The sequence below is a fragment of the Grampus griseus genome (genome assembly GCF_964374135.1).
Source record: "Grampus griseus genome assembly, chromosome: 12".
Lineage (NCBI taxonomy): Eukaryota > Metazoa > Chordata > Mammalia > Artiodactyla > Delphinidae > Grampus > Grampus griseus.
This window is the reverse complement of record NC_139006.1, coordinates 9,880,277-9,904,778: the sequence shown is the minus strand read 5'-3', so window position 1 is coordinate 9,904,778 and position 24,502 is coordinate 9,880,277. Positions and strand designations below refer to the sequence as shown.

General features: G+C 47.9%; 1 protein-coding gene across 1 annotated transcript in view; it reads left to right on the top strand.

Moving 5' to 3' along the window:
* Window positions 1-24,219, top strand: part of CCDC60 (coiled-coil domain containing 60) — a 166,568-nt gene extending 142,349 nt beyond the window's left edge. Inside the window, exons 7-14 of the mRNA XM_082667962.1 lie at window positions 4,034-4,268; window positions 11,368-11,452; window positions 14,508-14,579; window positions 17,252-17,314; window positions 17,952-18,074; window positions 20,029-20,160; window positions 21,913-22,102; window positions 23,929-24,219. Of these exons, the coding sequence (XP_082524088.1) occupies window positions 4,034-4,268; window positions 11,368-11,452; window positions 14,508-14,579; window positions 17,252-17,314; window positions 17,952-18,074; window positions 20,029-20,160; window positions 21,913-22,102; window positions 23,929-24,030 (1,002 nt within the window). The 3' untranslated portion in view covers window positions 24,031-24,219. The remainder of the gene's footprint in view (window positions 1-4,033; window positions 4,269-11,367; window positions 11,453-14,507; window positions 14,580-17,251; window positions 17,315-17,951; window positions 18,075-20,028; window positions 20,161-21,912; window positions 22,103-23,928) is intronic.
* Window positions 24,220-24,502: the final 283 nt, after the last annotated feature.

Here is a 24,502-nt window from a genome sequence, read left to right as displayed (position 1 = left end):
GGACACCACCTCACGCAGCAGGGAAGGGGTGGCCGAGCAGCCGCCCCATAAGATGTCACTGGAAGGAAATGGATTCACTCACTGTCTACGTTTAATCAGTAACAGTCACTTCTCTTTCTCTCTCGCTCTCCCTTTTCTTTCAAAGTCAGTCAGAAAATAAGTGAGTGAGTGAACAGACAGGGTTTTCTACAAACTAGAACGTGTGTTTATTATTAAGAGAACATCAAGAGGTCTATTCTTTTCACTCAAAACCATTCCTAACCCCCCAAACCCCCAAACTCATCCACTTAACAAACAAGCACCGTAATAATAATAATGGCAAGAGCAGAGAGCTAAAGGCAGTTGAGAGAACACACAATGAGACTTTTGCTGAACCTGTTCTCCAACCACAAAATGGATATAATGCTGGTTTCTGCTCACTTCTTTTTTTGGTGGTTGTTCGTTTCTGCTTTATAACAAAGTGAATCAGTTATACATATGTTCCCATATCTCTTCCCTCTTGCATCTCCCTCCCTCCCACCCTGCCTATCCCACCCCTCTAGGTGGTCATAAACCACCAAGCTTATCTCCTTGTGCTATGAGGCTGCTTCCCACTAGCTATCTATTTTACATTAGTAAAGAACCCCAGGAAACAGTATGCAATCTCACTTTGAAAATGTGAAAATGCTGAGCATTATTGTGGTTATGTAATTTTTAGAAGCCAATCTTGAACAGAATTACAGTGGGCCAGGTTCTGTGCTAAGGAAGCTCTTTAGGTGTATTAGCCAGTCCTGTCCTCCTACTAACCAACCCCATGGGGGCAGTATTCTTATTTCCAGGTAGGAGAGCAGAAAGTTAGGGCTTGAAGAGGTTAAGTGATTTGCATGAGGCCACACAGCTGGGCAGTGGCAGAGCCCAGAGTTAGTCCTGGGTCTGTTTACTAAACCCTGTTTATTAAAACACTGAGCTCTTCAAAAGCATGTTCTCTCTGGTAGGATTATCATTGCCCCTCATGAAGTTTCACCGTTTCCTTGCTGTTTCATCAGGGCACTTCTAAGTGCCCTGAGAAGGAGAGCCTTTGTTTTTATCACAGAAAGTTGCTATGGAGATATCGTGTGTATCTGTCTCCAGAGATGCACAGAAAAAGCAGGAGCCACAAACCTTTAAAAAAATGTCCTTCAGGAATAGTCACAACTACAGTTGGAGGAAGGACGAGTGAGTCACTGCACTTGAACTCTCACTGAATTGAAATCCCCCCTGGGCGAGTTTGCAGATCAAACTCTGGGCTGCAGTGTGGTCCATTCTGAGGATGAGGGAGCACTGAATTAGGAATCAGGAGACCTAGTTGAGCCACTGTGACTCTGTTCACTGCATGGCATTGGAGAAGTCCTTTCCTCTCTCCTGACCTCAGTTTCTTCACCTGTAAATTAAGGACTTTGAAAGAGAGGCTCCAGTCAACATCCACAGCAACTGATAGTCTTCTGTATGTGTGGAGCTTGTCAGTGCCAAGGCAGTGATCATTAAGAGCCGGACAAATGGCATAAATGAAAAAAATCAGGCTGGGTAACACAGTAGGGAGTGGTGAGGTCTGTGGCAAACAGGAATTCTGCACAGCTAAAGGGAAGAACCTCTGCTTAGTTCTACTCATCTTGCCATGTGAAGATGGGACCCAGGGCTTATCATTTTCAAGAGAGACCAGTAACCTCAGTTCTTATATAAAGATATCCCCAATCTGTAGAATTCTGGGCAGCTGAACATGTCTCCCCATGGGCCACCAGTTTGAAATCCCTCCTTCTAAGAAAGTACAAGGAATCATTCAGGGAAATCTTTTCCTTTGTGCCAAAAAGCAGTCCCTCCTGAGGTGCAACACGGCAGCCAGTTAATACCACTCCTGAGTGAAATACAAAACAGAGAGAAGAAACATTTGGGGATTTAAGTCAATTCAGGGAGAGTCAGTTCAATAAAGGGCAAGCAGGATGCTGAAACTGCCTGTCACATCTTCCCCCCACATTTTATTTTTCCGCCACTCTCAATTAATGAGAAGTGTCAGTCCTTCACTCTGGGTTTCCTGTCTGTGACTTTTAATTGAATTTTAATTAATGGCAACTTTAGGAGCACAGGATGAAATCCTAATGCAGGGAAGAGGCACACAGAACTCTGGGCATGGAAAGCTCTTCTGAGATCATCCCAGCCCGTCCTCTCTGTTGTATAGACGAGGGGACGGAAGCAGGGGAGAGTGACCAGTTCAGGGCCCCCTTGAGGTCCCCTGGCTCTGAGTCTGGTGCTCATTGCAAGACTCCAGGCTGCCCTGGTGACACAATCTGTCCAGCCTTCAAAAATGACATTGATGTAAAGAATGTGGTTTCCAGAGTCAAGAATTCATGTCGTGCCAGGTGAGACAGGAAGAGTTGGCTTCTACAGGTATTATCCCTGAGCGCTGACATTCTCTCTCCCTCTGGGGGCAGAGAGCAGAGGGGCTGTCAGTCTGGCAAGCTCTTGTCCAGTTGCGATGCCAGGACAAAGGGGACATTGCATCAAGCCCCTAATTTATCAAAGGGAAGAACATGCCAACTTTTGGCATTTGCTTTTTCTTTATCACAGTCATTTTGTAACTCCCATGCTCCCTTGGAGATCCGGTTAAACCCAGTTTGAACTCCAGTTCCCCAGGCTATCACATTCTGAAGCGTTCCGTCACTTGTGTAGAATTTCACTGAATACATTGGGGGAGGTGGCCTTCCCAGGAAGATATCACATCTTAAACCCCACAACCTTCTTCCGTCTCTCTTCCCCCACCCTCCCCTTGCCCTGTGCAAGCAAGAAATCCCTCCGCTCTTCCGGAGCAGGGAGGTTCCACCTACACTCAGGGCCCCATGAGGTGGCCAATCAAAACATTACTTCTGATCACCCACAGTGGACTCTCAGTGAGTCCTGCTGAAAACAATTCTCTCCACCCTGTTAGATATTTATTAAATGTTGTGTGGTCTTCAGTGCTGCCTCTTCTCCTTATCTTCTTCCCTAGGGTATCACACACTATGAGTTTCATCCAAAGAAGACCTTGGACTACCCTCCAAGGGCTTTCATTTCAAATGTTCTCAAATGAAATTGTTTCTCTTTTAATGGAGTGTAAACTGTAGCCCAGACCCTCACTGAGCTCTTATCCTGGAGCAGCTGAGCAACTTAGGGCAAGTTAGGAAGCCTAAGACATGAAGCATGAATTAAATGAAGACATAAGCCCACACAGTACATTCTGAAGTGACACCAGTCATGCAAGACGGTGTGTGTGCACGCACGCACGCACACACACACAGACACGCACACATTCCTGTAACCTGTCCACTCTGACTACTTCCAAAAATCCCCATTCTTCTCGCAGGACTTTCCCTACCTACCCCCTTTCACCTCCTAGGACTTGTCATCTAGGTCTTCCCACCCACCTCCATCATGGCTCCTCCCCCCTCCACCCAAGAGTGCCCCCTCATCAGACAAATCTGCACCCCTCACCTGCACCTCCTGAGTGTCAAGCCTAGAGTTTTCTCCATCTTGTATTCTTCAGAAAACCCCAGTGAACATACATATTTATTCTTTGAGCCCCAGGTGTCATTTGGTGAACAAAAGGTTGATACATAGAATTGGGGGTCGAAACCAAGATGCAGCTAAAGAGATTAGACCCATCCTCCCCCAGTTTAAAAATCAACTCTGATGATTATTACAAAAGTAAAAAACTGTTGTCGTCCAAGGCAACATCATTGGAATACATGTTTGGCTTCCTGTGGTGACTACCTGGGCAACCATTGCACTCACTGAGTAGAATAAGTCCCATCAAACTCGCTTCCAGTAAACACATGTGTATAAATTATCTTGATTTGTGACAGAAGGTCTTTCCAGACCCAGGATATGTCTCATGGTGTTTGGAAAGAGCCAAAAGGAATTCACATTCAGAGCCAGGTTTTCGCTTTTTTTCTTTCCTACTTTCCTCCCTCCCTTCCTCTTTTCCTCCGTTCTTCCCTTCCTTCCTTTCTTTCTAAAATCCCTCTTTATTTTCTCTTTTCTTCAGACCAAGAGATTCAAGGTTCCTGTAGCACGCGTCACCAGCTACAAACCAAGCCGGCGAGGCTCCACCCTCAGTCTGTCTCGGACAAGTGGAGGGTCATCCCCCCAGAGCAGCATGGTCTCCGTGAACCCGGGCTCAGATGAGCCCCAGAGTGTGATCACCCAGGCGACAGGCAGCAAGGACGTTGAGGACAGTGAATCGTCTTCGGCCAAGCCTGAAGAAGAACCTCTCCATGTCAGTAAGTCCTTCCTTAGATCTGACGAGTCTGCCCTGACTCTGCCCTGAAGCCAGATGTCAAGAGCCCCATGTGCTCCACCTTCGCCCCACTCAGGTAAAGGAGACACACAGGTCCCCTAGCCCTGTTCAGTCTCCATGGACCCCTTTGCTTTCCCTCAGTGGAGATCAGAAATATACTCTAACTTGGGTTACTCTGAACCATTTCTCCTTGGGAGACAGCCCATGGTCATCAACTGCTCTTTTAAAAAATTTTAATAGTATATTTTACTTAGCCCAATTTATAAGATATTGTCATTCGACATGTGATCATATAAAAAAGTATTGATAAGATATTTTACATTTTTTCATACTATGTTTTTGAAATTCGGTGCCAACAGCTTTATTGAGGTATAATTTGCATACCATAAAATTCACTTGTTTTAAGTGTACGTGTCAACGGTTTTTTGTAAATTTATAGAGTTGTATAACCAACAGCACCATCTAATTTTAGAACATTTCAATCAACCCCAAAGAAAACCTCACGTCCACTGGCAGTCCCTCCCCTTTCCCACCACAAGTCTACTTTCTGTCTCTGGAAGTTTGACTTTTCTGGACATTTTATATAGGGAAGTTGTATCACTCTGTGACCCCCCCCCCACTCTGAATCAAGCCTTTTCAATGGTTCACTGCTTGGGGGACACAGGTTCTTTAGAAAATCTGTTGGAAACTATGGGCCTCTCTTTAGGAAAACAATTCAAGCACACACACATACATGTTTTTGCACACTCTTTTAGGGGGACCCTGTGGACCTCCACCAGGTAGAATTGTGACTGGGTTCCATAAGTTGTGTAAAAAAATTCATTTTCAGGACTTTCTGGCTTGAGCTTGTATAGTAAAAGGAGACAGGAAAAGAAAGGATTTATGCAGAAAGATGGAGAAGGCAGAAGGAAGAAAGAGAAAGGGGCATGAAAGAGGAAGGCTCACTGCAGAACTACTGACTCTGGTGCATGAAACACCTTCTCTGCCATATCCCCACATGCTTTGTCCCCTCAGTGCCACCTAAGCTGAGGCCTGCCTGCTCAGTCAGTGTTCTTTCACACAATCTAGAATGCCCATAGCAACCAAAGCTGGACCAGGTTTAGTACAGATACAAGGAGGTTGAAAAAGAAGGTCAAGGTGAACCAGAAAGCCTGATTAGGGCCCCGATTATCAAAGCCAGAAATGGGCAAAAGTGCAAAAGTTCAGTAAGTGGTCAGGACTCATAGTAATGATGGCCAATGAGAAAATTTTCCACCATCCCCCTTGCTAACAGGAGACCAAGAAAAGTTCTAAGCCCTGAAAAGCTGTTTGCTGAACAGAAGTATTATCGCAGATGGAGAGGAACTGAGATAAACCGTCATCAGATGTATGACTCTTCTGGATTTCTTGAACTTCTTTCATTCAAAATGTATTTATTGAGCAGCTACTGTGTTCCTGGAACCGAGGGTGACAGTACCTGCCCTCCCCAAGCTTATATTTTACAAGGAAAAAGCAGACATAAACAAGAAAGCCATAAATAGCAAGCCAATTGCAGATAATACATGATTGGAAGATAATAAAACAAGATTCAGGCTAGAGAGAGACTATTGGTGGGAATGGAGCTAGGTTAGACAGGGTGGTCAAGGGAAGCCTCTCTCAGCCCTGACATTTGAGTTTCTGAAGACACGAAGCTGGGGAGGGATGCAGGGGTGAGAGCATGCGTGGCCTTTGTAGAGCAAGGTAAGGACTTCAGAATTATTCCAAGTGCAAGAGGAAGGCTCTGGAAGGTTGCAAGGGTAGGGGTAACAAGACCTGGTTTTCTTTTCAAAGGTCTGTGTGTGGTTATTAATGTTGTGTCCGCGCTGTGTCTCTTAACTCTGAAAACGTTGCTCTCAAGTAAGACAAGCAGAGAAGAGTCCCCAGCTTCAAGAAGTGTCTCAGTCCCAGAGTTCACGTATGGTTCTCCCAGTGGCAACCTGAGAGCTGAAGGGAGGAGGGACCAGAGTTCACGTGTGCTTCTCCCAGTGGCAACCTGAGAGCTGAAGGGAGGAGGGGCCAGAGGGAGAAGAGACTTGGCAGTGAGGGGAGGGGAGAATAGTGCCCTCCCTCCAGGCACCTGAGACACCACAGACCCTTCCCTAATGGCCACCCTACTCCTACTCTCAGTCTAACCAGTTGCCTGCCCCAACCAGTGCCATCTCCCAAAGCTCTTTTGAACCCTACCCTCTTCATTCCTATTGCTTTTGTCTTAGTTTAGAGATAGAAAATTGAGGCACATGGGCTGGTTCCTGCAGACGGTGTTTTGTTTACCACACAAGGCTTTGTTTAAAAAAAAAAAAAAAGTAGGAGTGACTTTTTAAGATTGAGAGATTGGACATCAAAATTCTGATTTAAAAAAAGTTATTCTTTGTGGCAACAGTGGGCCTGCAACCCTGCATGACAGCAGTCAACTGGAGCTGCCCTTCTTAGGTGGGGCATGTGCTCTCTAGTTTTCCACAGTCCCCACCACTCCCTGTTATTCCCAATCATTACATTGCTCCCAGTTGGCCAAGTGCTTGCCCATTTATCATCTCCTTTGCCCTCTTGTTTGTCTTAGAATGATAATGATGATGATACAATAACTAACGCTAAGAGGACTTTTATGTGTCAGGCACTGCGTATGTGAGTGTGTGTGCGTGCGTGTGTGAATATACACAGATATACATACTCATTTAATCCTCACAACAACTTTTTTTGCCTATTTTGCAGATGAGGAAATTGGGGCACAGAGAGGTTAAGTTATGTGCCCAAAGGCACACATCCGATAAGTGATGAAGCCAGAGTTTGAAACCAGGCAGTCTGGCCCTCATGTCACACTTAATTTCTATGCTTTACCCAAGTCTCTAGAAAAAGTGGGAAATGAAGGACCAAGAGAGCAGCCTGATTTTTCTCACACTAGCTTTTGTCACTCACCTGTGGTATCTGCTCCCTGTAGGCACCTAGGCTGGGGAGCCCTGGTCCAGTTTTCATCACCTCTCATCTAGATGACAGTAGCAGCCTCGTAATTAACGTCTGCTTCTTGTCTTGCCCTCCCTTGCCTGCAGATTCTTGTCCGTGTTGAACCAGAAGGAACTTTCTAAATTAAAAACTTAACGTAGTGCTTCCCAGCTTAATATCTTTCAGAGACCGCCCCCATTGCCTCTAAGACACTGCATCTGATCTTGTCCCAGGCTGCCTATAATGGGCTCCGCTCTTGCCATGTCACACCTTATACCAGGTGCTCCAGCCTCACTAAAAATACTCTCTCCTCCTAAACAATGCATCTTCTTTCATGCCCTCCTCTGTCCGTGGTGCCCTTTCACCTCCAACCCTTCAGTCGAATGGACTCCTATTCAACCTTTAAGACCCAGCTCAAATATTCCCTCCCCTGTAAAGTTTTCCCTGACTCTCATTCTCTCAATTCTCTTAGTATTTTGTATTTGCTTGTATTAAGTACTTAATTTTAATTTACAACTACATCTCACTGTATCAGGTAGGAACTTCTTTTGGCTGGGTACAGAGACCTGAAAAAGAGTAGCTTAAAAAAGATAAAAACTAATTTTTCTTACAGATTAGAGATAGGGTGGTTCCAGAAGATCATCAGGGATCCTACTTCCTTCTGTCTTTCTTCTCCACCACAGTTCACTTCATGGTCCAAAATGGCTGCTGGAATGCCAGTCATCAGAGTCACATCCTACGAGGGAAGCAGAAGGAAGTAGGTGAAGTAGAGAAGTGCTCACTTCCAGCTGAGTTTTAAGCAGTCTTCTCAGAAGCTTCATACAGTATTTCTCCTAAAATCTCATGGCCCAGAATTTAGTCACAGGGGCACACCTAGCTACAAAGCATGTTGGGAAATTGGGCTAATAAATGCTTCCCTCACACACACAGACACAAAAGTATACACACACACACACACACACACACACACACACAAAAGTACATATGCATACATATATTTCTGTTACTAAAGAAGGGAGAAAGGAGTGTGAGCTCCCTTCAGGCGTGGGACAGCGTCTTACTCACCTTCTACCTGGCACACGGCAGGTGCACAGCAATGGCTGGGAGATGCATTCCCACCAGAGACCAACACCCAGGAGAGAAAGTCCTTCTCCCTTAGCCTCTTCACCCTTTTTCGCTATTTATACCTTAACCTCCATTGCATTTGTCAGAGCCTTCACAAAAGTAGATTAATTTCCCAGACTTCCATTGCCTTCTAAAACCTCCTCCAACTGATTCTGAATTCATGAATCCTATTCTAAGAGACATGCCATCTGCCCAAGGTTTAATTTCCAGGGCTGGCTGCATAATGAAGTCTTTGTGGACACAGATCGCTGGGGACAGCAGGCCGTGGCCTCTCTGTGGAATGGTCCCTTCCCAAATCAATGGCCAAGGGATTCCGGAGGAACCAAAGCCCAGACCATTCCTTCTGCCAGTCTTGAATCTTCCAGTCTTGGAACTGTTAGAGGAGAAACTCACTTAAATAGTAACTCAAAAAGAGGGGTCCTGTGCCTTCTACTGTTCCCCCCACTCCACCACCGAAACAACCCCATACAACAAAAGGACTTCCTCTCTTTTCCCCGAACAGAGAGGAAGAAATGGGTATAGTTGCTCTCGAGGGGGATTCTTAGACAGGCCGGGGATGGACAATGGAGGAAGGGAGTTAGAATTTTTCCTTTCGGGGTGTGATTCGGCGCTGAAACAGAGGATGCTGTTATCTCTGAGCACTGGGCAATGGCATCCCCATAGCCCTGGGGACTGAGAACTAAGCAGGTTCCTCTGAGTGTGGACATCCATCACAAGACTGTCTTCCTCAGGGAGACTCTATTCTGTGGCACCTGCACCTTTTCCAAAGAAATCTCTCCTTCCTTGGAGCGTAGACATGGGCCTTGGAGGGTAGACATGGGCCTTGGAGGGTAGACATGGGCCTTGGTGGGTAGACATGGGCCTTGGTGGGTAGACATGGGCCTCACAGTCCCAAGGCTTTGTTCTAGTTCATACATATCCAACCTCAGCTATGTGACGGGTGGAGCTTGATGTCGGTGGGCACCGTTCCGGCCCAGAGGCATTATTGGCAGAAAGAAACCTTTGGTGCATTAAATGGCACATGGAGCCTTATAGGGGATTCTCTAGGAGAGCTGCCCAGTGTGCCAGGTCGCTGGGCTCATTTGCTGGTATCCACCCACTAGACTGGTTTGCTTCCGGGTAGGGGCAGGAGTGGGGGAGTGGTCAGATGGTGCTGCTGGGTCCCCAAGAGAAGGGAAGAAAGTGGAGGAAGCATCCAGAGCTCCCTCATCAACAGGCTTCTGGACACACCCCAAGGATTCTGGGATGCGTGGCAGTAGGGAAGGTGGGCGTGACAAGACAAAAGTGAAGATCAGATCCAGGTCAGATGGAATCATGCCCACCAGTTACTGGGAAGATAAACTATCAGTACTTGAGAATGAGGAAGGGGGAGTGGAAAGTGGCTAAATGCTGACGTTTGTCACAGCCTAGATGGCTCCCAGGTCACTGACGGGAGCACCCTTTCCCTAGCACCCAGTGACTTGCATTCACAAACAAGGTTGGACACAAACGGCCCTGGGAAGCACTGCCTTCACCCTTGCAGGTACGGCTTTTGAGACTTGACCTTGAGCCGACTACCGGCGCCTACTAAAGAGTGAGAAGTGTCCATGTTGGCCCTGTCTTCCTTCATTGATATTCCAAATCTAGCTCATAGTCTCCCAAACCCCCTACTTTTTTTTTCTCCTTAATCGTTTGCTTATTTATTTAGCAAATATTGACAGAGATGCCTGTATGACAAGCAGGGTGCCAACTGCTTGCCCATCTGTATTTGTACAAAACACTTAGGGCTTCCACTCTCCCACTTTTCTTGGAGCACCTAGCTTACTCCAAATATATATTATTTTCCAACTTTTAAGAGTGTCCATGTGTTAGATTCCCAGGGCTGCCTTAACAAAGTACATTTCCTGGCTTAAAGCAATAGGAATTTATTGTCTCACAGTGCTGGAGGTTAGACTCCAGGTGAAGGCGTCAGCAGGGCTATGCTTCTTCTGAAATCTGTATGGGAGAACCCTTCCCTGCCTCTTCTAGCTTGTGGTAGTTGTTGGTAAGCCTTGGCATTTTGGCTTGTAGACACATCAGCAGTCCAGTCTCTGCCTCTGTCATCACATGGCCATCTTCTCCCTTTGTGTCTCTCCCGCCTTATTGCAAGGACACCAGTCGTATTGGATTGAGGGCCCATCCTACTCCAGTATGACCTCATCTTAGTTGCGCCTGCAGCCACCCTATTTCTAAATAAGAATATGAATAATTCACATTCTGAGGTACTGAGGATTAGGGCTTGAACATTATCTTTTGGGAGGACGCAAGTCAACCCATAATAGTCAGGCACAAAGAAATATCTCTACATCGTGTAAAAAGCAACAATGTGAAATATGAATATGCAAATCAACTAATGCAGTGAGGAGTGGGGGGGCACGGGGAGCTGGAGAATGCACTGGAAGTTCTAAAGGGCCCCATCAGCACGGGATGAGCCCCACCTCAGAGTCTTTTCCAGGGAAACTGGAGGCCCAGATTTGTAATGTGAAAACTTCCAGTTACGAAAAGTTTGAGCATCTACATCAAATCAAGTCAAACACATTTACGAGCTAGAGTCGGCCTGCGAATCGCCAGTTTGGAGCTTCAGGTCTTTGGGATCAGAGAGGGTTTTCCCGGGCAAGTTGATCTCTTCTTGGAATTGGAAACAGTTATCTCAGGCTACAGAAGAGTGTTTAAGGGCAGGGTGGAGAGGGGCTGCGGCCAGGAGGAATGAGATGAAACAGGAAATAGAAAGAAGCCAAGACCCTCAAGGCCTCACAGGCCACGGGGAGGAATTTAGCTGTCGTCCCAGAGGAGATGGCCAGTCACTGGTTGGAAGCAGACGAGTCACGTTTACAACCTGCAGACTTCTAGACCCCGGTCACATCCTTCTCCGGCTCCCCAGTACGCCAGAGCAGAGGCGATATCGGCCTGGGGGCTGGGCCGTGACCTGCGCAGTCCTGTCTCACCAGCACCCTGCGGACAGTGACCTCTTGTGTTCCCATCAGATCTGCAGAAGCTCCTGGAGATGGTTCGGGAAGATGCTCAGAGAACAGTCACAATGGCAGATGGGATGCAAAAACAAGCGGCCAGGTATGTTCTTTTGACACCTGGGCAAATAAAGGATGTCAGCATCATAGTGATAACATAAAGGACAGCAGTTCCCAACGGTTGAGCATTTCCTCTGTGACAAGCGCTGAACCGTGTACTTTGCTCATGTGTATCACCTCCCTGAGTTCTTCCAATAACCCTACAAGGTAGGTACTGTTGTCTTCATTTTACAAATAAGGAAATGAGGTTCAGAGAGGCTAACGAATGGTAAGGCCGCATCTCGAATCCAAATCTTTCGTATTCCAAAAACTGTTCTCTTATCCACTCCGCTGCCCTGCTTCCCAGGAACCCAGAGGTTTATTCATTCATCCTTTTAGTGAGTATTTATGAATATGGATGGACCGTACTAATTATTGCAGGAAGTGTTATGAAAGAAAAGCTCAGACCTGTGAGAGGACATAATAGGGGCATCTGATCTACTCCGGGATGGGATGAGAGAAGTTCCCTCCAAAGAAGAAACTCTAAGCTGAGATTTTGGATGAAGCATGAGAAGGAACTCACCGGCCAGAGTCGCTGGGGGGTCGCCGGGAGAGCCAGCACGGGGAGTGAATACTGCAGACGGCACATGTGCAAACATGGTCCAGAGGGAGCGTAGCACCTTCAAGGAACTGAAATCCTTCCCAGATGGGATGGGCAGAGATATAAGTCTGTCTGGGGACCTTGGAAGCCACCTCTAGGATTCTGATTTCTATCCTAGGAACAAAAAGAACCCTTTGAAGTTTCAAGCCGGCAACCAATGTAATTGGCTCAGAGAGTCAGACTTGAACCTGAGGTGTCCTCCTTCCGGCGGAAAGCCCTGTCCACTGGACCTCTGGCCTCTAAAAGTCTCAGAGAGCATGCGGGCTAGAGCTGAAGTTCCCTTTCCAAGTGTGGATCCCTCAGAGTAAGCAGAGGACTTCCTGAGAATAAATGAGGCACTGGAGAGGTTCATCGTCACCTTCAGCCTCCTGGGATGCCGGCTATGACTTATCGGTTATTGTTATTAGCATAAGTACGGTTCACCAAGCACGTTCACATGCATCACACCCGCCTCTGCTTGTTAATGATGAATTGGCTGCTGCTGCCTCAACTCACATCGGGGCTCTGGACGGTGGCGTTGAAGGCTCTCAGAGACAGTGTTGGCCCTTAAGGCCCCGGTCGCTGCGCCTGATTTATCAGTGTTAAAGACAGATGACAGTGATGAAGCATCAGCTCCAAGAGGCTCCTTCCTTTGCAAGAACTCACGCCATGAAATACTGGCTTTGGAGTCAGACCGACGTAGGTTCGAGACCTAGTGCCTTTGAACAAGTCCCTCAGCCTTTCTCTAAACCTCAGCTTTCTTATCTGTAAAATGAGATTGTGTTTCCTCAAAGCACTGGCGGTGGTACCAAGTAGACTAGGGTCAATCTCCATTTCCGTGATTTAATTGCTGTGTGCTGTTGAGCAAGTTGCTTCACCTCTCTGAGCCTGATTCCAATTCTGTAAAATGAGGCTCATTAACAACCTATCCCAAAGGGTTGTAATGAGAATTAAATGATAATTTCCTAGTAAAGTGTTTTTATTGTTGTGGAAATAATGTCTACGTCACTGAGTCATTTGAAGCATTTAATGAGATAATGCATTTAACATATTAGCATGTGCCTGGCATACTGTAAGCAAACAAAAATTGGTGACAGTGGTGGTGGTGGTGGTTACTTTTGTTTCACATACAGCGTCCTATGGAACCTCTGCAGCCACTCGCTGAGACAGGTTGATTAACCAGTACCCAGTACCATGGTCCCATCTCATAGATGGAGAAGGATGGCTGGGAGTGACCTGCTTCAGGTCCTCAAAGACAAAACCACACAAGAACCTGGTTCTCACAGAACTCATCACGTGGCCTCTGCATTCACTTTAATGATAAAATAACCATGGTTACAGTGCAAGAACCTGTTGAAATTTCCCATCCTCTTCAATTCCTCCGGGAGAAAAATCTCCCTAATCCCTTGCTAAGGCAGCAAATATTGAAGGCTTCTCTGTGGAGCTGCCCAGAGACAGTTAGGGGAAGCTGCAGATTTGCTTTTGCCCTCCGCACTTTAAAAATGTAGATTCCTATTTCACTTTAGACAGCAGGTCTGCTCCCATCAAGACTGACGTAGAATTCTGGGGGTTTTAGGAACCCCTGAAAGCCTTCTCTCCCAGCCCTCAGCCTCAAGGGCCAGACCGCGCTCTGGTCACCTGTCTTAGGGCGTTTGGGCTGGTGTAATAAAAATCCCATGACTGAGTGGCTTGTAAACCAGAGACATTTATTTCGCACAGTTTCTGGAGGATGGAAAGTCCGAGATCGAGGTGTCAGCAGATCAGCGTCCGGCAGGAACCCTCTTCCTCATAGACGGCTGCCTTCTCACCGTGTCCTCACGTGTAGAAAGAACAAGCTAGCTCTCAAGGGTCTGTTTTATAAGGGCTTCAATTCCAGTCATCAGGGTTCCACCCTCATGATCTAGTCACCTCCTAAAGGCCACCACCTCCTAACAGCATCCTCCTGGGATGAATCTGGGGGGCCATAAACATTCAGACCATAACATCACCTAGGAAGATGACCTTGTCTTAAAATCCTCTAGCAGTATTTTACAAATGTCCCTGAAGGTCAGAATCAGCTGGGACGCTTGTGAAAACTACAAATTTCTGGTCTTCATCCCAGACCCACTGGATCGGAATCCTTAGAGGAAACCGCGTTTCTTAACAGGCACTTCAAGCAGGCGTCATTTCATGGTATGCCAGGAAATGCTAAGGTTTGCGAAGTATGCTCCCTGCACACCTGCATCGGAAGTCTGTGTGTGTGGTTTTAAATGCAGCTTCTGGGGTCCCACTCCAGGCCTGATGTATCCAAGTCTCTGGGAGTGTGGCTCAGGAATCTGCATTCTCATTCTGAGCAATTTTTCCGGGTGGTTCATGCCCTCCTGTAGAGCCTAGGATCCCTGCCCTAGAAGGAGAACTCTCCATTCTCCCACAGATACTTAGTGCCTTGGGGAGCATCATTTGTTCAGCGCCTTATTAAGTGACTCATCTTGCTTTGCAGTATCTTCTCAATGCTCAGACAAAACAAGAGTGATTCTGCCTATAAAGACATGCAGACCACCCGCAAATCAAGGTAGGAAGGCCTGGGGCCCTAGCAGGTGGGTCAGGAGGCACCGCACAGTCATGGGTGGCGTTGCAGAGATGCCCCTCACCAGACTGTGGAAAGTGGGGCAGGGAGGGGGATTTTCTTCCTTATTCCCTGGAAATAAGTTCCTTAACTCCCAGGTCTTGGGGGTGAGTATTCAGCCATTTCTTCCCAATAATCGTATACCATGAAGTTACAATCTTCTGGTAGTGGAGGAATGAAGTGGGGAGGGTATGTTACAGAACTACCTCTTCCCTTTTTACTTGGGTGACTTGTAACGGGGGAGGTAAAGGTCTGCCCTCAATTCGTTTATTCATCTATAGAATATTCCTCAGTCCCCGCTGTATGCCAGGAACTGTGCTCAGCTCTTCAGAGATTCAGCAGCAAACAAGACAGGAGCAGTCTGACCACGTGGGTGGATCCCACTGTCTGGTCTGGGGTCATAACTCCTTTTGTGACATAGATTCTTTGACCATCCGAGGAAGCTTACAGACTCCTTTCAGAAAAAATGCTTTCAAATGCAGACTATAAATGACAAAGGTTTACAAAGAAATCTATAGTAATATCGATTACAATATTACAACCAAACGTGAGATATATAGTCGTCTGTGAGCTTCTTTAGCAATACCTCATACAATAAGACTTAGCAGCAGGTCTAATAACTACTGTAATTTTAGTGTCAAGTGTAAATGATTTTTCAAAATCTCTCCCACAATTTTAACGTGATGTGGAGAAGTGGTGATTTCCATTTCTGTGAAAGGCTGGGTGAAGAGGTAAAAGCTGGTTTTTTCCATCTGCGTTCATGGACCCCTTGCATCCTGCCCATGGTTGAGAACTGCTGTTCTAATGGGAGAGTCATGCGTTTATCAAATAACACCACAGAGGCAGCTGTATAATCATGACTGTGGAAAGCATTCTGAAGGAGGATTATGGAGGATTTGGTGAATGTTGAGCATCAGGGTTCTAACCAAGGCTGAGTTTGACATTTAAGCTGAGACCTGAAGGAAGAAAGAAGAATTAGCTAGCCTGTGTCTGGGATCTGGGATCTGCATTCTCATTCTGAGCAATCTCTCCAGGTGATTCCTATGCCCTTCCCCCTGTAGAGCCTACGGTCCCTGCTCTAGAAGGAATAGTAGGAATAGTGTTCTGAGCAGAGGGAATAGCATGTGCAAAGGGTCTGAGGCAGGAGGAAGCTTAGAGGCACTGAGCAAAGACCAGTATGGCTGAAACTCAAGGAGGGCCAAGGAGAGGGGAGACTGAGACAGGCAGAAGGGTCTTTTGTTGTTGTTTGCTGGTTTGTTTATCACAGCTAATAACATTGCTTCCTTCCTCTCCTGCCTCCCCGCCAAGTCACACTATCAGCCCTAGAAGAGAGCCGTCTACAGGAGGAAGGTCAAAGCCAGCCTGCTCCCCCAGAGAGTTCAGCAGCAGAGGTTGGGGCAGCTGGGTGGAATCCAAACACATGGCCTTCTGGGTATTATCACTAGGGCTCTGCTTCCCAGCAAGGTGGGATCGGGCTTGCTCCATCACCTGCCAGACCTAAGGTCTCTAGGTCTAGTCCAGTGAGCCTCTGGGAAAAGCAGCAAAGGCTGGGCCCTTTCCTATGGGGAGTGGTCTGGGAAATGGCCTGAAGAAGCCCCGCCTGCCACAGGGCTGGAAGGGAAGGGTTAGCCACACATCATAGGGATAAGAGAAACAGTCTTACCCTCTAGAGTCACACAGATAAAGCAGTCAAGTCAGTTTCTCAAATGTTTAGAGAAACAAAGGGAGGCAGCGTGTGAGAGAAGATGCTGCAGGCCCAGGTCACTGAAGGAGGACCTGGAAGAATGTATGGGGGGATGGGCGCGGGCAAAGACCTTCACCCCCATCTAGGGACCCTAGCCAGGCAGAGTCACAGGAGGGAGCAGCTGCTTAAGGAATTCACCCCCACCCCCACCCCCACCTAGAAAGGGTCAAATGACACCAGGAGTTGACTGATGACAGATGAGGAAACTGACGACCCAGAGCAGAGGTGCTTATCCACAGCCTGGGAGAAGGCAGCTCCAGGGCTGGGCTCTGAACCCAGCTCTGCCTGCCTCCAGAGTTGAGTGCAGTGGGTGCTCAGCGCCAGGGTCCAGCTTAGAGAAGAGCACCCTTGAATGAGGAGGCGGCCTGGGGCCGGGAACACCACAGACAATGTGCCCAGGAGGACTCGACCCCCCGCCCCAGCAGGTCTGCACTCAGCCCCAGGGTAAGTGCTGACAAGTGCAGAGAGGAGGATGGTGGGAGGGTCCGAAATGAGCCTGTCCTCCAGATGGAGAGACCGATCTCATCCAGATGAAGCTGGGATCCAGACAATGTGTCCTCCCAACAATATGCAGAGGCAAGAGGCCACAGCTGGACTTGGAGAGTCAGAGCAGGCAGAGCTTGCTCTAGGCCATGAGACAGGGCGGGATCTGAGCAGGTAGAGAAGAAACGAGGACTGTCCAGGCAGTGCATCCGGTAGGAGTAAAGGCCAAGACGCGGGGGAAATGCACATCGTGTTCTATTTCTGATGCCTCGATTAGAACCACCGCCCTCACCTGAATCCTGGTGGCCAGCAGGTGTCATGGGGGCCCTAAAGTCACCCTTTCTGGAAATATAAGGCTCCAGGCAACTTGAAACCAACCTTTGTGTTTCAGTGACAGATCCAGCAGTACAAGTGGAGACAGCCACTCCCAGGTGCCCCAGAAGAAGTCTAAAAGGTAGGCCAGCTGGGCAGCGGAAGATGCCAGGTAAGAGGGACTGTGGCAACTCTCCATCTTCCCAGGGATGTAGAAATAACCCGGTGCACACCAGACTCCCTGAAGCCATAGACACACCTGAAGGACAAAGGACTCCCAGGGCAAGGGGCTCACGGCCAAGATGCTGAGCAACCAGACCGACAACGGCAGCAAGTTCTTCCTTCATGCTTGGCGCTGGGCAAAGCATTCTGTATTCATCATCTTGCTTATTCTTCAAAACCAATCCTATGAGCCAGGGCTGGTGTCCCATTCCGCAGAGGAACAGATTGAAACCCGGCCAGGTGAAATGTCTCGCCAGAGGCCACACGGCTAAGAAGTGGTGGTACTCTCAGTTCCATCACACCATCCTTAACACCTGCTGGGCTGAAGAGACCAGATGGCTCTCTGTGGGCTCGTTTAATAAGGCTTGACCCACCAGCCTGATGTTTTTGGGAAGATCTATCTTTCCTACCTCCAGGGGAGTGCTGAAGGAGGCTCCAGTGAGGGTGGAGAACCTGGGTGGGTGTTATTGCAGAGCACCTTGGGGCCCGGGGAGGCCAGCCTCGTGGGCCTGTCCCTTGGGCTCTATCCCCCAAGCCCTTCTCATCTGTGTCCACAGCCGCAGCAACCGTGACATCATCCACTGCAAGAGTGGGGTGTGTAACGCCCTGAGGGCCAAGTTTAACAATGTGGCCCAGGAGGCTGGCCTCTGTCTACAGGACAAGATGGAAATCCTCATGAAGTAAGGGCACACATATATCCATTCACTCAAAGGACATTCATCTGGCACTTACTCTGTACCCACCAGATGCTAGGAGTTGGGGTTATAACAGGGAACAAGAAGGACCTGTTCCCTGCCCTCAGGGAGCTTGTAGTCTCCTGGAAAATATGGGCGGAGACAAAATAACTGAATTGATAAATTTATAGGTACAAATTATGATCATGCTATACTGTAAGAGAACAGGGTTCTCGGAGAGAGAGAGAAACCATGGGGTCCTCCTAATGCAGGTTGGGTAATCCAGGAAGACCTCTCTAAGGAGATGGTGTTAAGGCTGAGCCCTGACACGTGGCGAGGAGCTGGTGGTATGGTGAGAAGGTGGAAAGACATTCCAGGCAGCAGGAAAAGTACAGACAAACTCCCGAGGTGGGAAGGGACATAGAACATTTGAAGAGGAGGGAGAAGTAGTAGGCATCGTGCACAGCCATAAATGTCATGACTGAGACTTGGAACTTGACTTTCCAAGCAGCAGGAGACAATTAGAAGCTTTTCTTTTCTACTCTAACAAGCCGGTCACTGCCTCCCTTCCCACCTGACCCCTTGACTACAGTGACTATTTTCACCCCACTGAACTCATCCATTCAGCGAAGGTTTCATGATGACCCTTTGCCCTCTCACCCTCTCAGCGTGGAGGGACCAGCTGCTCTGGGCCACAGGTCCAAAGTTGACTTGCCCCTACCTTCTGGGAGCTCCCAGTCTAGTGAGAGAGACAGACAAATAAAGAGGCGATTACCACACAGGGTGATGAGGGCCAGCATGGGCATAAGGAGGGGGCTAAGGGAACACAGAAAGGTCCAAGGGAAATCAGAAAGGTCTTCCTGGAGGAAACAATATTTTCAGCTTAATAAAAATAGGTGATATTTCCAGGGCACTTACTATGTACCAGACATGGGTGTAAGAGCTTCGTTTTCATTACTTGGGCCTCACAACGGTCCTGTGGGGTAGGTGCTATTACTAGACCCATTTTACAGAAGAGAAAAGTGGGCTCAAAGATGTCTCTTGTCGACGGCCACACAGTGGTTAAGTATTAATAGTAAAGGTGGAATTCAAACCTAAACCATCACACAGGAACAGTAGGAGGGAAGAGAGTTCCAGGGAGAAGCAACAGCGAAGTCCCAGAGGCAAGAAGGGGCACAGTGGGCCATAAACTGCCAGTAGTCGGGTGTGCTGGGGCTTAGGTTGTTTACAAGGTAAGCGGAGAGACAGACAGAGGCCAGATCATAAAAGGCCTTCCTAACCCAGCTGTGGAGGCTGAACTTTATCTCAGAGTCTTTGTTCACGAGCCAAACCGTAAAATGCTGGGAGGAAAGGGATGGAAAGGATAGAGATAAAGCTGGAGGATGTCGTAGGGGCTGAACAATCCAGCGCCTTGGAGGGTAAGTCACTCAGAGGACTTTACTCTGAGTCAATGGAAAGCCATTGAAATTCATAATATATAGATGAGGACATGGTTATATTTGTAATACAGTCTCTGTGGAGAGATAGGACATATACGCCAAGTGATAAAGGGAATGGGGAAGAGAGGAACCAACGTGAGTTAAACACCTACTGCGTGTCTGGCACCAAGCGCAGCACTGTACCCACATTGTCATTTCCTCCTCACCACTGGGATCTAGGAATCGTTATTATCCTTCATTTTACGACGAGAGAGCCGTGTAAATACAATCAAAAGTAGGGAGAGAACGAGGGCTGATTAGAAAGTGACTGGATTTAGCGAGACTTGAGCATTTCAGCACCTCGGAGAGAGCTGTATGCCCTTGTGCCCAAAGCCAGCTTGTATATTAGAGTGGCTGAGAGGGTTAAGAAGGACGGCAAGAAGGAAGAGGTGTTTAACTCAGATCTCGAAGGGCAGCTAGGATGGTTAAAGGAGAAGAGTATCTGATTCTTCTTCCTCTTTCTCATGCAACCTGTGATGCAGGCGCCAAGAAGAAAGAGGTCTCCAGAAGTTCCGTTCTTTTGACCTTGTCTCAAATTTCCGAAAGGATGTAGCAAAAATGAGACACCACATCTCCACGGCAAAAGGAGATGCAGAAGAAATTGCACAGCACTGGTAAAGATCCTGAGAGCCAGATAAGACAGTCCCTGAAGTGGGTGAAGGGGGCAGTGGTGTGACAAAATGACCTTTGATCCCATTATCCTTCAAGACACAGAGAGGCATCACTCCAGAACTGTCCTTGGCCACCAGTACCACCCCCCCCCAAACCAGGCTATATCCAGAGTACAACCAGGCAAGAACCCCTCAGTCCCCGAATGGCACATAATCTACCCAGCTGTGTTCTCCTATTTACCTTGTCTGATCCAGCTTGCAAATCCTATCCAAGCTATCTCCTATAAGAGAGGCAGAAGAGGCAAACCAATCTGAAACTTCTACAGATTCTGAGGTCTATGGGGGGAGAACTATATTTCTCCAAATAATTTAACTCTTAAAGATACAAAGCCAGACGGGCATATCCCAGGACCCCTGTGCGCCAGCGCAGAGGGGATAATAAGTACAACAAAAAGCAGTGGGAATCGAGTGATTACTGGGTGGCAGACACTCTCCTAAATTATCTATTTTATTCCCCACAAAAATCCCGAAGGGTACATATTAACCCCCCGCTTTACAAACGAGGAGATGTTAGGCTTTAAACCTCTGTCTGACCTGTCTCTATGCTTAGCAGCAATAAAAAAGTGGAGTCTGATTTCCCAAAGCTCCGTCCTGTCAGGATGAGTAAATCAGGATCTACGAGTAAGATGGGGAAGCCTGAGAACGCACCCAGAATCCCTCCAAAAATGCTACTAATGCAGAGCGGGGGCTTACAAAGAGACAGGAATAAATATCTAAACGTATATCACAGATAGAAAGCAGTATGGGCAGCCGCAATGTATGATGGAGGATCAAGTTCTTCAACTTTTTCTGCAATCAGGGAAAAAAACCTTTTTTTCATGAGGTACCACTGCTGCCATCACCCACACCTGAACCCCCAGGTTAGAACCTACCTCGTTCCCACCATCTCAAGGATGGATTCCCAGACTACCTTCACACGCTGTCATCATATTAATAGAGATTCTTGAAATACACAAAGCTGTGACTCCTGCTTACTCGTTATCAGGGACACGGAAAATACACACACACACACACACACACACACACACCCGCAGCAGCAGCACCTTGTGTGTGAGAGCCTCTTGCATCCTAGAAGGTATCTCACAGATGTGTCTGTGTCCTCCCTGGCTTGATTAACTCTCAAAAGAGAAGCTTCACAGCCGCATAGCACAGGGAGATCAGCTCGGTGCTTTGTGACCACCTAGAGGGGTGGGATAGGGAGGGTGGGAGGGAGACGCAAGAGGGAAGAGATATGGGGACATATGTATATGTATGTCTGATTCACTTTGTTATGAAGCAGAAACTGACACACCATTGTAAAGCAATTATACTCCAATAAAGACATTAAAAAAATAAATTAAAAAACCTTCAAAAAAAAAAAAAGAGAAGCTTCAGAATACCAGCGTTCTTCCTTTCTTGTAACTTTTCACGTTGTCTGCTTGGTAGAAAAATCATAAACGCATCACTTTAAAGCATGCCCTTAATTTTTTTAATGCGATGCAAATCGTGCTCCAGCTTTTACTATCCATAAAAGTAAAGACTTGCCTGACCTGTGGGCACTTTACATTGAGGGGGGAGGAAAGTCCCCCAGATAAAGACCGACGCTGCCTTGGAGACACCACATGAGTGATAGAGATAGTGGAGATGGGGTCCCTGTGGTGCCCAGACCCATCTCCCAGCAGTTTCCTAACTGACCCTCTCCTCTTGGAACTGAAGGTACTTTGACCTGCTGTCCAAACTCCCTGAGGATCTGAAGAATTTCCGCCCTGCCAAAAAGATCCTGGCGAAACTGCAGAAGTTTGGGGAAAATCTGGACCTGAGGATCCGGCCGCATGTTCTCTTGAAGGTGCTGCAGGACATGAGGGTCTGGGAGCTGTGCTCTCCGGACATCGCGGTGGCTGTCGAGGTACTGACCCCTTCCTTCCCCCTCACAGTGCCTCCGGCACACTCATTCATTCCTCTCTCAACATCCAGGCACTGTTTAAGTTTTTAAAGTTTTAAAAAGACATAAAGGCCTTCATGGAACTCATCATCTAATAGGAGAGCTCTTGTCACGTGACCTTGGTTGTTCAACTCCAGGGGACGTTATATTCTGTGTAAACGGTGCCCCCTGGAAACTTGGAGGTTTTGGAGAGACATAAGTAAATGGACATGTGAATACAATAACTGGCGATCATAAAAAGGGGCACTCTAACTCTGGCAGCTTGAAATTGTGGCCCATGGACCTCACGTGGGTACTCATTAGGAATGCAGAATCTCAGGCTCCAAAGCGTATCCCATCAGCTCAGGATCTACATTTAAATGAGATGCCGGGTGACGTGTATGGACAATAAAGTCTGAGGAGCCCTGACTTAAGGTAAACGTGGAGGAGGCTCATCGTAACTAGAGCCACGGGGGAAGATGACTTTAAAGCTGAGAACTGAACAACGTAAAGGCAGCGCCGTGAAGAGAAGGGGAGGAGCAGGCCAGGAAGAGGGAACAGCTGGTGCAAAGGCCCCAAAGCAGGACAAAGCTTGACCTGTTCAGCGGCAGTCAGTGGGTTTGGGAGGAAGAGAACAGGAAGATGCAGAGTTCCAAGGGGACTGAAGAGGAGTCTGTGCAGATCTCTGATGGTCAGGTTAAGGGTTTCGGTCTTATCTGGAGGGTGCTGAGGAACCACTGAAGGCTTGGCAGTAGTGGCTTACCTTCCCTACCTACCCTAGAAGTTCCTAGTTCCCTTAGGGCATCGAAAGGGGCCAGCAGATGGGGACGGGGACGGCCCACACTAAGGTATTAACAGGTGTCAGTGGAGTCACCTCCTTAGCTATATCTGATGGCACATGTCCATTTTAATAGGGCTTTCAGCGCCTCAAGGTGAAGAAGTGACTCAAGGGGTAGCATTCTCAGTCCTCTCGCTGTTTTCATGAGAGGTTGGCCCTTCCACAGGCTGACCTGGGTTGTGTATATGGGTACAAGGTCAGGAGTGGGGGAGGGAGGATGACCCTGTGGGCAAGTTCATCCGCCCAGACTCTCCTTCCCACATCCTGGGAAGCTCTTTCGGGAGAGGCTCTGGCAGGCTACTCCAAAACTAAGTCTAGGGCATCTGTCCAGTTACGGGGTCTGCATTCCCCCTGCCAATTGTGGAGGCCATGGAAAAGGCAGTCGCTGAGTGGGTAAGAGGGGAGGGGGCCTGGATGCTCCCCTTGCGCTGAGCTGAGTTCATGGCCCTAGCTAATAAAGGTTAGCATGCTCTTCTCCCCGTGAGAACATCACAGAACTTCTGTTAACCTGGGTGTGGGAGTCTCTCAACCTGGAATCTACATGAAGCTCTATGTTTTGTGTCTTAACCCTTTCCTGGAAGCAAGTCCATAGTTGTCCTCAATTCTCGAAGGGGGCCTATGAACCCAAAAAAGTTTAGGGTCAGATGACTTTTTTAAAAGATATTCAGGAATAGAAAGGAAAGAAAGATGCAGACAACTGGGTTTTCCTGCTCTCTCCAAATTTCTTGGGGTCAGTGGTGACAATGAGGGACTTAACATTAGCCTGCTGAACCGGGAAGCTGGAAAGAGACCCTTTTCCTGAGAGGACCATCCCCAGCGTGATGCCCCAAGCATTCTGAATGCCTGAAGGGTTGGACGTATCCTGCGGCCACAGCCTCAATCACAGATCTTGCAGGATCTTGTTGGGGAGGGCGGGGGCGTGGAGTCTAGCTTTCAGACCAGATCTGAGGCTGTCACTGTGTCTGCCCCTCAGTTTGTGCGAGAACACGTCATCCACATGCCTCACGAGGAGTATATCAGCTGGCTGCAGGACCGAATCAACGTCCCCATCCGGCCCCACAGTGCCCAGACGTAGTGGGCCTGGGTTGACCAGCGATCCCAGTGGAGGAGGGCTGTCTGCACTGTGTTCCTGTTTCCTACCTACTCTCATGGATACTCGTTATGACCTAGTAGGGGCATCTGGAGACCAGATGACCCTGCCAGCGTTCTAGAGGGAGCTCCTCCCAGGTGGGAGCTCCTCCTGCCTCGCACGCCAGCCTCAGCCTCCCAGCCTCCGTCCCTCGCTGGTCTAGACTGACTCTACCGGCTCCCTCTCCAGATCCTTCACTCTATTTCTCCTCCTCAAATGCTAGATAATAAAATGGAGTTGAATGTTTGATGTTCAGCTGGGAAAAAGTTGGAGCTGTGGAATTTGGGCGTGGTGTTCAAATCCTGATAATAACATACAGTTATCATTTATGGAGTTTTTGTTATACAACAGGCCCAGCGCTGGGTGATATTATTGCCTAATAATATCATTTAAATCTCACAATTACTTGGTTAAGTAG